The sequence below is a fragment of the Dermacentor albipictus genome, chromosome 2 (assembly GCF_038994185.2).
Source record: "Dermacentor albipictus isolate Rhodes 1998 colony chromosome 2, USDA_Dalb.pri_finalv2, whole genome shotgun sequence".
Lineage (NCBI taxonomy): Eukaryota > Metazoa > Arthropoda > Arachnida > Ixodida > Ixodidae > Dermacentor > Dermacentor albipictus.
In genome coordinates this window covers 119,059,717-119,072,928 of record NC_091822.1, presented here as the reverse complement: position 1 = coordinate 119,072,928, position 13,212 = coordinate 119,059,717, and the positions used below count along the sequence as shown (strand labels likewise).

Here is a 13,212-nt window from a genome sequence, read left to right as displayed (position 1 = left end):
TCCGCGATTTGGCCAATGTCACTGCGCGGCCAGCAGACCTGCAAGAGAGCACGAACACAGCCCGCTTGCATGCTTGTGGGAAAGGAAGGCTTCGCGGCAAGCCTCCCTTTCCCAGCAGCGTGCCCTCTCCCTCTACCTTCTGACCTCATCATTGACGTCATGGAGGCATTGCGTTTTGAATTATTTCCAGATGGATATCTGGCAACCGCCAATGGTGAAAACGACGCTGCCCACGCATAGGCATGGAACCGAGTGTCCCAAGGGAGGTATAGGGAGTTTCCGCGACCTGGTATAACCATGTACCAACTAGCCCAACAAGCCACTCTTACTAGACCAGGCTATAGATAAGCCTGAATGGCAGAAATTAGGTTAGTGACTGCCCCGTTCATGGAACTAGGCGTCGTTCAAAATTTCATTAGCTGTAACACATTGGTTTTAGGGAGCAGGTGGCAGTGCCGCGGAAAGCCCGAATAACAGAGTAGGTCAAAAATAGATTGTGCATCAGAGAAATCAATCAGCAGCTGTATTTCAATATTGCGGGTGCATTACCTGTAGCACTGGCATAGACCACTCGTGCTTTGGGAAGCTTGTTCTGCAGTTCAAGCACGGTGAGGCCAGTCTTGGTCGGTTTGGAGGAGCCCACGGGGCACAGGTTCTTGGCTTTGTGGCACTCGTCAAATACAATCTGACTATGCAATCAAGGAGCACAACAGTGCATTCAGCAGTGCATGGTGAAATTATAGAGCAAGATAACAGCTAGAGTTTGTGGGGTTTCGGACTCTCGCGGCGTTTTTCAGGCTCTCGCGGTGGTTGTGTGGAGCCATTGCATTGTATTGCTGGGGGGGCTCCGTGTCCCTCTCCTCCTTGCCTGGACGGGATGGCAGCGGGTTATAAAACACTGTCGCTCTGCTGTCATCCCGCCCATGCGAGGGTCAACAGGCTTTTGCCATTGGCAAACATTTTGGCGGGATTCGGGCCCTGCTTGCGTGCACTCCGGGTAAGCGCGCGCAAGACGGGCGCCCGGAGAGACCACATCGGGGCGTCTGAAGGTGCGTACGTGTTCCTCTCTGCCGGCGGCGGCCCCCTTTGTCCACCGCCGGCCGATGGTTACTTCAGCTCGTCGGGGTCCCGGCCTCGGCGGGCGCACGCGCCCTCTTTCGTCGTCTCGATGTCCTGAGGCAGCGCCTGCCGATCATGCCCCCGTCTGTTCGTCTGTCGTTTCTTTCTATTTCCCTTTTCTAAGCTGTGGGGCGCGCGATGGCAGGCGCTGACCGAAGGATAGGCAACCTCTTACTGCTGGGGTTCTTTGTTCCTCGTTTCTCTGTTCTCTCTCTGTCGCGGTGCGCCATTCTAGTGGCCACCGGCGACCATTCGGCCATGTTTTGTCTAATCAGATTCATATTCGAACGTGACGTTAAAACGTGTGTTTGTATTGAGTCCCAGCTCAATAAATGTACTTTCTGGCTTCTCAAGAGCTTTGCCTAGGGTCTCCCTTGCTGCGCGCGCGGTCTCGCCTTCCCCTAAGCTGCGGGGCCGGCGGGCCGCGTACGCGCGCAGCTGCGCGTCGGCACACGGAGCGGGCCGGAGCAGGCGCGGGCGCGCGGTGCCCTGCATGCATGGCGGCTCGGAGTGGTCCCGCGGTGGTCGTCCGGCGCTCGCGGAATCGGAGCGTGTGCGCCGTGAGCGTCGCGGGGTGAAGACCACAAGTTTCACGAGAACTCGGGAGCCATATTACTTACACACACGCAGCACATTCTCATAGGAACAACAGGATGCGAAATATTTGTTGCCAAAGATCAATATAATTTTTGTGGCCTATACAGGGTTCTAAATACTTCGCTGCACTATTCTTGCTCAAATTTTGCGGAACGACCTCAATCTGGCATCAACTTCGTGTAGCATAACACTAGGCACAGTTAGTTGCCTGGTGTATAAGAAAAAAAAATGATAATTTGCCTGCACTTATGGGAATGCAAGCTGCTGCCATGACGGCGCAAGCATAAACTTGTGTCGCCGCCTGCCATCAGCTCCTGGAACAGGTGACTGCTTTCCATGGAACACTGTTTTCTGCAGCTGACGGCAGGCGGTGACACAAGTTTATGCTTGTGCCGTTGTGGCAGCAGCGCAACCCTTGCTCAAAAGCACTGCGGATGCTGCAGCACATGTACTTTGCACAGACATGTAGCTATCTAGACAGGACATTCCGATCTAATTGTTTGGAGAAAGTACCCCTTTGCCACCTTTCCCTACCAGGAGATTTCCAACAGAAAGTTTGTGGCCTGATAACTGTTCCATGAACAGCATTTACTTTTCATAAAATGTTACTTAACGTTCATATAACGAGCCCAAATTCGTCAACTTTACAAGAAATTTGGGAGAGTCAGCAGGTGTGCAATAATAATAAAATGGTTGTCTATGGCCTTCAAACACAAATGTCCAGGCATAAAACACCACACAGCACCTAGTCATGCATTTAAAACACTTAAAACACCAATAAATGAAGAAGGATACAACTCCATCAAAGTCGTCACCGCACCAGTGCAGGAGCTGTTTGAGTCGTGTCTTGTACTTGCCGCCACTTTGGCTTTCACCAATCAGAGATGAGTACGTGGAAAATATGACGCCCTTCTTCACGCTGCCATTCACCTTGGAGGAGATCTTCGCGTATTTGAACTGAAATGGCACAACACCCCTTGGTAGTTTAGAACTCCTGCAACTGAAGTCACGACTTCGGTTTTGCATTTAATCTATGGTTCCTGATAAGAGAAAAGCTATATCTAAAAGCATGTTAACGGTGCTTCAATTAATAGACAGTTTTAGTTTAGCGTACGCAACTATAGCGTACGCTATACGCTATAAAATAGCGTATGCTAAGCAGCGCATGTTTTCTACAATTTTAGTTGGCCGACGATATCTTCGAATCTCTGAGGCCATATTCCGTCGTTGCGGCTATTTCGCACCTGTAACAATAGGTGGCGCTGACATCTCGAACGTTTCTTTCGTTAGGCTTCGACTCGTTCGAAACGAGAAGCGATCTCGAAAACACCACGAAGTTATCCATAATACTCAGTCGTCGAAGCGGCCTGAGACTAAGCGAAAGCCGTTTACACAGTCATTTGCTACGAACAAAGTGCATTTTACAAAGGCAACGCCAAATTCAATTCGAAGCGGGCAGCCGGGATCGCCGCCATGTTTCCCGCAAACTCCGCAAAACCCGCAAAAACGCTAACTCGTTTGCGTTGCGTACGCCCGCTATACCCGCTATTTCGTTTAGCGTTCAGCGCATGTGCAGTGACGACCCGCTATTTTTTAGCGTACGCAATGGAACAGCGTGCGCTATACTAAAACTGTCTAATTACACAACAGAAAGTCCGTGGACCGACTTTTTGAACAATAGATACAACATACAACATTCTACAAGTAAGTGAAAACACTCATTCAGCACATATGAATCAAGACTGCAACATACAGAATGCACAAGCATTATTATGTGCATTTTTCTATAGAAGAAAGTAGAATACAACAGATTACCTTTGAGATGTAAGGCTAATTCTGCAATAAGCTGAACAGTTCAGGAAACTTCAGTTTCTGAAGATTTAGTGGCCTCGATTAGACAAAATTATTTACAGGTGCTTTTTACATTAGTCTCAAATGGATTCTGTTGTGCGATCGGGAACGAGCAAATTAGTTTGGAAAACTGGTAAATTTATTGCAAATTCTTCACTGCTGCGACGCTCACAACACACATTGAAAACAGAAATCAGGCTATGTCATTCTCTTTTCCTTTTTACTACAAACTTTATCAAGACTTACTAGAGACTTTATCGTAATGATGCTCTCTGGAGAAAAGTGAATATGCATACAGAAAGAGAGAATCTTGACTATTCCTACCTTGTTTAAAGAATGAACCTCAATTTTTCCAGCACCAATGTCCCGCAGGTCCCGTTCGGAATCATACTTCAAATCATTAGACACGCTTACCCTAAAGAGCAAAAAAAAAAATAAAAGAAAGAAAAAAATCAGGTTTACGCCCATAAATATTGAGCTTGCAATGGCATGAGCCACTGCTGCCAAATATTTATGCCGCAACACATCAGAACTGTGTTTATGCAAAAGTAACTATGTTTACACACAGTCAAACTCACATTCAAGCGTCTAGAAAATTCTGTTCTCATAACCAATAATTTTTATTCAGCCAACGACATATTTTTTTTGTACATGCCTAATAATGCGGGCGCCTTCGCAGCACCACTATGTATCCCCATAGAGCCAATCACCAAGGGACGTCTGAAATTTCACACTCAAACCCTTCCCCATCCAATTTTTTCAGACTTTCTGCTGTGACGGCAGGTCTAAAACAGCAACAATTGAAGCCACTGCTGCCGCCATTTTGATTATCTTGCAGCCTTGGGCCAGGGCTCTCACACGAAGATCGCTGGCAGACGTAGTATTGTGCTGTCATTAGGTCTAGCTGCTTCGACATTCGCTGTCATGTATCCTGCTGTTTAATGTCATGTTTTTCAATTGCAGGATTCGCCGCTGTGAGCAATGCCGCAGACTCCACCTTCATCAGCCTCACCGATGGTGTCAAAGCATAGAAGGCACAGCAAGTATCTAAAGTGTTGCATCATGGTGGTTCCCAAAGCTGGCTAGTCAGCCAACTTCCCACCACTGTGCCAGCTGTTAAACTTCCGATTTGTTAGAAACAGGCAATCGCACTACCACACTGCACAGCGGCTTGCTGCCTGCTCTTTTCCAGACCTAGAGGCTAGCAGCCGACAAATGGCAAGATGAGCGTTCGGCACTGCTTGCTCCCCATTGTTGTGCCAGTTGTTAATCATTCCATTCGCGAGGGAAGCTGACAATCGTGGCTCAATCTCGCGCGCAGTCTTTTGTCACACGGCCCGAGCGGAGGGGAGATGGCGTATTGCACAACCGCACTAGAGGGGCAACAACGATTGCGGCGTTTTACTCCGGCAGCAACTGCGCATTGAGCAGCCGCGCTGCGCCCCAACTTCGAAGCAATCTGCATCGGGGCCGAGTCGATGGCGGCTCATCCCTTTGTGCGTGCTGCGTTCTCGCCACTCAGTTTGCGTTGAAGCAAATGTTTGCAAGTTTATACGGCTGACAAAACTACTATCCTTACTTTGTGTAGCTGTTTACGCATTTGCTACCTCAATCAATGGTTTGCGTTTCGGACAAAACTGACTATTTTAGAGCTGGGTGCGAAACAATGCTCAGAATTTTACCTTACATAGTGAATGCACACCCCAACTTTGTGCATATTTTTGGGGGAATAAAGTGTGTTCATTATGCGAGTAAATACTTTACACAACTTTGACAGGACCACGGCGTCAGTTCGAACAAATCAGAAGTTCGAATTAAGCGTGTTCAATTAATGAAATTTGGCTGTGCAAGTAATAAAGAGAAAGTTGTTTCGAGAAGCATCTCCCCTTAAGGGGGGACGCGGGTCTTGAAATCGCGAAAAATGGTCAAAAATGGCAATTTTCAAAAATTGCGTTTTTGAAGTCTTTAATGTCCCAACTATGCCTCTACAAAATATTATGGCTCAATTCCTACTCGAAGTATAAAAAAAACGGCAATTTAGAAACGTCGGTGAGCCGAAATTGAACGCCAAGCGCGAAGGTTTGCCTCATTTTCAAGCTGCCGTAGCTCCGCGCGACGCGAACCGATCGGCGCCATCTTGGTCTCGTTTGAAAGCTGGTTTCCCGCTCTCCATTCTGGCGCCCCTCGGCACGCTGTAGACCCTCGTGCAGCGGAGCTATCGGCAGCCCAGGCACCCGTTCTCAAGCGCGAAATCGTCGCGAGACAGCCGCTGATTGGGTGAAACGGGCGCCTCCCCGAGGCGCAGCCCTCTGATTGGCCGTGACGCCTGCCGCGGCCCCGCGGCCGCGTTGTTCGACTCCGTCGCGTCGTCTGCTTTCGCCGGCGCGCACGTCATTTTTCGCATTCCTCTTTGTTTCCTAGTATTTTTCGTTCTGCCATTTTCTTTATCGTTCTTGTAGATATTTTGGCTATTGAGTCGCTTCTTTAAGGGGGGACACGGGTTGTGGCGACCAAAAATCGCGAAAAAAAACTCATTTTTTTTATTGCATTTTTGGAATGTACAGCTATTATTGCATCTATATTGTTAATTTCATACCGATAACATCAGTATTTTAGCCGCAGTGACGCCTTATACGACATGTACTAGCTGAATTTCAGGTGGAACTTGCGCTGAAACGGCATATTTTCCGAAACGCGCGCCTGCTCTTCCACGTGCGCTAGCGTGGACATCTTGGTCTCATTTGAAAGAGGCGACTTTTCCCTTCAAATTCCCGCCAGAACGGGCCCCATTCAGCCATTGGCCACTTAGAAAATGCGCGGCAAAAGAAGGTACTAGAACGCCCTCCTATTCGTCACTCGGTGCACGTGACTTGAGCTTGCCTCCCGATTGGCGGAACTGCATGGCCATCGTCTGCTCCGCGCTTGGAGCCGCGCACTGAGGTGCGCCATCTTGCCCCAGTATCAACGCGATGTCTGAAACGGAGCGCAAATTTCGAACGCGGTACAAGTATGGTGCACAAAAAGTGCGACGAACGCTCATCGAAAACTGAAAAAAAAAAAAACGCTGCTCAACACTGCAAAACGCTCAGGACGCCACAACCCCAGCGACCGATGCCGAAATCGTCGATGCAGCAACGGCAGGCCTAACGACCGCATCGGCTGCTGCGGATACTGTGACAAGTCCGCCTGCCGCGGACCCTTCGACCAGCGCTCGCATACGGCAAGATACGATCTACCGGCAACCCTCCAAGCGGGAGGAGGAGGACGCGAAAGCCAAAGCAAAGCTATCGGAGTTGTCTTCCGCTCCAGCGACGGAGCGGAAACGCGAGATTGTGTGTGACGGTACCGACGACGCACTTCGCCCGCCTGATGGGACTACGTTTACGATTGTGGATTTGAGTGCCGTGAACACTTTATTAACATTTGCGAACTGCAACATCTGCAGTGGTGCCTTAGAAATCGTCCGAGATGAGCGGGAATACGGACTCGCGCTCGCTGTGAAGCTGCGTTTTATGTGCGCAAACTGTGGAGAGATTGCGTCGGTATGGAGCTCGCTGCGCGTTCACAGTGCTGAAGGAATGAAACCCTTTGCTGTGAACGTTTTGGCTACCCATGCCATGCAGGCAAAGGGGGACCGACAGACCGCGTTCAATGACGTTTGTCTCGTTGATGGGCATCGGCCGTCGGGCTCTTCACACGAAAACGTGCCAGAGCTATGTGAAGACGAAGTTGACGCCAGCGGCCGATCGCGCGGCGCGTAATCTGACGAGCGACTGCGCGCGGTCGGTTCGCGAACTTTACGCCGAAATGAACGTGGGTCATACTGAGAACATCGTTGTGTGCAAGGGAAAGGACCTCAAAGGCCATAATGAAAGAACTATGTCTAAATGCGAGCGAGCAAAGTCGCACCCTCATGGCCGAGAAAGATAGGCGTCAAATGGCAGCATCAGCCAAGAAGTGCAAAGCATGAGAAAATTTGTGCCAGTCCCTCAAAAAACGGCACACAGGGGCTGGGAGTCAGCAGGACTACATGCCTGGTGCCTACTGAGCTGTTCCAGCTGTAAATTTGTAAATAAAGTAGGGTTTTGCACGTTTTCTCACTTATCTCAAAACATGTTTTTGGCTCACTTCACTAGACTGTCGGAAAGATAGCTCATGATCTAGAACAGCTAGAGCGCTAATTCTTTCTTTAGCAGAAAGCCTAATCTACATATTAAAAAGTGCTGAGAGCATTCAAATTTGTGCATATGTATATTTCCATTTTATGAATTTTCTTTCGGTGTGGTAGCCTTAGGTCAAGGAAACAATTTTGATCACCTCCTGAATGGCTAATTAAAATTTGATTTGAAAACTTTTTGCAGCATTGCAGTTATTGCACATTATAGTATCTAGCCATGCAATAATATTCACTTTCTGCAGAGCCGTTTTTTTTTCATTGTCTCCGGAAACAATAGAGTGGCAGCACGGTGAATCTCCTGAACTAATGAACCTACAAGAAAAATTATTGCATATTTGAAATCAGCACGAAAAACTAAGTAAGCTTGTGCATTTTCATCAGATTTGGCCATAAGATGCAGGAAATAATCGCCACAACCCATGTCCCCCCTTAAACCACGAATTTCTTGCTTTTGCGTGCCTGGTGTCTTTGTTCCGCGTGTCACGATGGCGCGAGACGCGCGCTTGAAAGCAAGCACGCGAAAAGCAGTCAGCAAAAAGAGGCGCGCATGAAATAAGAGCGCTACGTCGTCGAGAACTACAGCTTCGGTGATGCCGCAAGCTGCTGTGCCCTTGGTGGATGCGGCTGGACTGAGCTCGCCAACAACAGCTTCGCCAGTGGACGCGGCTGGGCAGTGCCGATCGGTGTCAACTTCGGTGTTACCGCAAGTCTCTGCAGTGCCGGTGGATGCGCCTGGACTAAGCCCGTCGAAAATGCTAACTTTTGAGACGCTGCAAGTCGCTTCGGATTCCGTGTCGTCGGAAGTGGCCGAGCCGGCTGACCTAAGCCTAACGTCGACTTCGGCATTTCCGCACGCCGCTACAGTGCCGACGGACGCGGCTGAACCGAGCTCGCGTGCTCAACGCTTCGACACGGTGTTTTGCGCGGAGTGCGCGGGGCGTGAAAAGTACGCAGACTACATTAAAACTTCATTGGCGAAGAAGTCCGCGACTTCCCGCAAGTTCGAGCTAATGAACGTCGGCGCAGCAAGTGAAGACGACTTTCTGAGCTTTTTTTTTTTTTGTCAAGTGCCAATGCAATACAGAGGTTTTCACAATCTTTACATGAACAGATTTCTGTGAGTTTGGTGTTATTGTGTTCAGTAATGACTGGGCTGCATGCTAAAGCATTAAAGTTTTCCATGTGATAGGTAAACAAAAGTTGCAGAGTAAGCAAAACTTTGAATGCAATTTTCTCAGCTTTGCTTTTTTGATCAAATGCCTTTGCCTTACAGAACTTTTCATAATGTTTGCATCAACTGATTTTATTGAATTAGGTATCATTTTTTTCAGTAAAACCTCAACTACATCCTAAAGCTTTCCATTTTTCATTAAACCCAATAGACTAGCACTTAGGTCAGATGTAAGCTAATTACTCCCACATTGTTTTTTTCTTCATACTTTGTTATTCATTCATGACCTATATGATCACTTTTTAAAAATTTCTTTAGCTTTAGGATGTGCAGTGGGCCCTTGGAAATGACAGCTATTCTTTGAAACTAGTTTTTTTAATTAAGAAATTATCATAATGGCCCGTAAGAAAAGACCTATGTGGGATAAATTATTTTGCAATATCTTCATTTGTAGATGAGATATATAAAATCTGAATATATATTTGGGATCAGCATTCAAAGATATATCTGCATGCCAATTTTCAGGAAGATATGTTAAGAAATAAAAAAAAGTTTTCAAGACCCTCATCCCCCCTTAAGGGCGGAAGTGAGGATCAGAGCTAACTTTTTTATTCTTGGACCTAGAGAAACGAAATTTGGCAGCCACACTCGAAGTGTCTTCAATAAAGAAATATGCAGTTCTATTACGATACCTTAACTAGTTTTCAAGTTACAACATGTTACATGTGTACCGCTTGTGGAAAACCTGGCATTGTAACGAAACGTGTCAGGGAGCTGCCTGAAGTTTTAATCTTTGCTCAAAAGAGCAGTACAGGGTACAACAGCTCCAAAAGTTTTATAACTGTTTTATTTATTATTTTTTTTTACACAGAACATCCTGTTCACCTTCACTAATTGCACTAGAACTTGCCATTCCCAAATTAGAAAGCAGTAAAGAAAAGCTATCAGCAAAATATTGAAGACTGTCATGCCCTCAAGCACACTTCAGGGAATACATAAAAACAAACAGTCGATGCTTGACGTTGTGGGGATGCGCGATCCTTGCGCCTCCCCTGATGTTTTTCCCGCATAGCGCGTCTCCTGTGATCCCGCTTCGCCGCGTGGCCTGGGTGACGTCAGCGCGGCCGATGTGGTTGAAGCGAAGTCCGAGAGATGGCGCTAGTGTTGCGCGGCTGCGGGGTTACCCTCGGCGGGAGAGACGAGGCGCGCTCTCTTGGGTTCGAGACAGGAAGCGGGACAGTCGTGCTGCACGTGCGGCAGCAACGCTTCCCCGGCGGGACGCCGAACAGCGCGGACATTTCGTGCGCGCGGCGACCGATGCATCTGCGAGACCGCCTCGCGTGGCCGCCTTCGAACGCGCCACGATTCGCGTGACTATACACGCGAACGACCAGGCGTTGGGATCCAGCATGGGGCGAACATATTCGCTCGCGAGGACGCGGTGAGTCGGACTTCTAGATTTGTCGCACGCCCATCGGCATGTTTTGTGGATAGCAACTCGGCTAGCAGGCATTGATGTATGAAAGGTGCAATAAATGCCCTTGTGATTGTTTGCACTACTGTGTTGTCGTTCCTTTGTCCCAAGAGTACGGTGTGAGAATCCCCACATCAGACCCCACAACGTACTTAGTCGCGCAGTCGGAGGCGCCGTTGCACAAAATGCTTAGGCGAGGGTCCGAGATGTGCGCGAACAATGTGCTTTGTCGCTGAGTCAGAGACTCCTATGCGCGAAATGCTTAACAGCGGGTCCGAGGATTGCGTGCGCTATGTGCTTGGTCGCGAATTCCGAAACACAAGTGCTGAAAGGCTTAGCCACGTGAACCTTGGTCATGATGCCTGCGTCGCCACAAACGTAGGGATCGGCCATGCTACTGCGATGACCACGTAGCACTTGCTTTGACACGTCAAGATTACAGCGAGTGAAGACTTCCCGACTCGTGAGGTGCAAAGAGCCGAGCAGACGACGCAAGTGCTGGAGTCACGTGGTGGGTGCAGTCAATCGCAGCCTCTGGCACGACCTTCAATCACTTGCTTTTTGTGTGCTTGTTTATGAATGGAGGAGGTAGCTGAAGCGACAAATTTGAAGACAGAGAAATGTGCTTTCTAGTGTGACCAAGATGGCGGCACTCGGTTGCGCCGTTCCGGATATTGTGGCTTGAAAAATGCTGTTCTTTCTTGATTTTCACAAATTTTTTTTTGCCACACTGGTGTATAAAACAAATTTTTTAGACCACTTCTACGTGGTTTACAAAGATGATATCTTGGAATCAGATTAAAAAAGAGTTATAGAAACTGAAAATGGAATTTAAAAAAAAAAAACATTTTTTTCGCCATTTTTCGCGATGCGAAAGCCGTGTCTCCCCTTGATAATTGGTATAACATCACTACATTATCTTGGTCAAAATTTTTTCCTTGTGAAGATAAATTAGCAGGCTTTCTGATGATAAAAAATGGAAGTATCTTGCTTTTTCTTTTTTTCTTGTTATAAAGCTCAGGTGTGCATTTAGATTGAGGTGTACATTAGTTGCTTATGTGGTGCCTATAAAACTGGGTGCACATTAGAAACGGGCAAATTTAATCAAACAAGCCTCAAAACGAGGTTGGTTGCTCTATTGCCAATACAAGCACTGCATCATCACACATGCAAGAAAATGGTGCAACTGCTCTTCGGAGAGAATGTACTAACAATGCAGCTCCATTGGATCTTGGCCTCCTGCTTACAAATTGGCATATGATTAAAGCACCCTCTTGTTTTATTTTTCTGGAACACTTACTACAGGCTTCACGCACATCAAGGCAGGTACTTGCTAAAAGAGCTACATAGCGTTCTTTATATACCTTTCACAGTGCAATTAAATATGCAATTGCACTATGCGCCACGACAGAAGGCAATGCCTGCTCACCAGATTGCTCTCTTGCGACCCAAGAGGTAGTTCTCGTAAATAATCCCGGCAATGGTTCGACCTTTGCCCACACCAGCACCGTCTCCTGTAAAATTACAAATGTGTGCAATGATCAGCCACAAGTGTAGTTATTTAGGCTTGTTGGTGTAATGTTTTGCACACTTTTCCTGTACCGCAAAACACACAAGGATGTAGAAGAAGAACAGAGACACGCACAGGCACTAGTGCATGTTTAGTGCATTTCTTGTAGTTCCCTACAAGAAAAATCTGCAAAATTACCAGCCGCAAGCCAGTGATAGAACCAACAATCTGCAGTGACCATGAAAATGCACTCTCCTTATTTCTCAAGCAAAGTGACAAACAGCCTAAACTGTGCCAGCATCGAGCAGTCAATTGAGAGTTTTATCGTGTTCGGTATTCTGGTACTGTCGAACCCCCTCTACATGACACCAGTTCTACAATATATCGATACTAACAGTGAGCAGCTGGTGCACCACCATCAACTTTTGTATGTGTTCTATGGCAAACAAAGCTGCTTACTACAATGCTCTCATGCCAGGTTATTGGTTATAACAATTAAATCTGGCTACTGGGTGCACGTGGAAAGAAAAAAGAACTAGAAATCCCTGGGGGAAAAAAAAATATTGACGGTCACTTTAGCATATGCTAAAGAGGATGAAGCCTGTGCACTCACGAGATATTCCCTAAATTACTATACATTCTCATTCTAATGTGTTATTTTCTATTACTTGTTTTCTGCCAACTAAGGTTGTGGGCTCGAGTGCCTTAATAACTCTATCTTAATTAACTGTGCCTTCTGGGTTCGACTACCACAAATGGTCGTGGGTCTGACCAAGCCGCACTTATCTTGCTTTGCAAGAGGCTGATGTCTACGGTTACATAAAAATTGAAAAAGAAGATTGTGTCAACCATGTGCAAAAGCATATGGGCACAGCCCTGTGCAACTTGATCCCAAAACACAAGGGGACAGAGAACCTTGGAGGCAGAGGAAGGCTCACGGGTGACCTCACAACAAAGTTGAGCTGTTACTGTGGTTGGGCGCTGAAATCGCACCAAGGAGATGTAGAAGCAACTCGCAAGGCTGTGATGGCGACATATTACCACATTACTTCTAATGGTAAAGTCGCTAATCACAGTCTGTACCCAACGGGCCCAGATTCTTGGTGCCGGCAGAATGCAGCAGCAGCCCGAGGCGAGCCTACTCCCAAACACCGGTATAACTTGCCACCTCATGTGTGCAAAGCGTTGCTTCCAATTTATGAGCGCCTCTTGGAAAGGAAGCTTCTTGACCAGTGCCAGAGAGGTAAAACTCGGAACAATAATGAGAGTTTACATTCCATAACCTGGTCACTTGCACCAAAGCAACGCCATGC

The 13,212-nt window shown here is 47.4% G+C and overlaps 1 protein-coding gene across 1 annotated transcript in view; it reads right to left on the bottom strand.

The window, feature by feature from the left end:
* Positions 1-13,212, bottom strand: part of sno (strawberry notch) — an 87,882-nt gene that overhangs the window by 57,810 nt on the left and 16,860 nt on the right. The window contains exons 6-9 of the mRNA XM_065452612.2: positions 11,819-11,903; positions 3,892-3,982; positions 2,512-2,673; positions 550-685 (exon numbers count right to left, since the gene is read on the bottom strand). Of these exons, the coding sequence (XP_065308684.2) occupies positions 550-685; positions 2,512-2,673; positions 3,892-3,982; positions 11,819-11,903 (474 nt within the window). The remainder of the gene's footprint in view (positions 1-549; positions 686-2,511; positions 2,674-3,891; positions 3,983-11,818; positions 11,904-13,212) is intronic.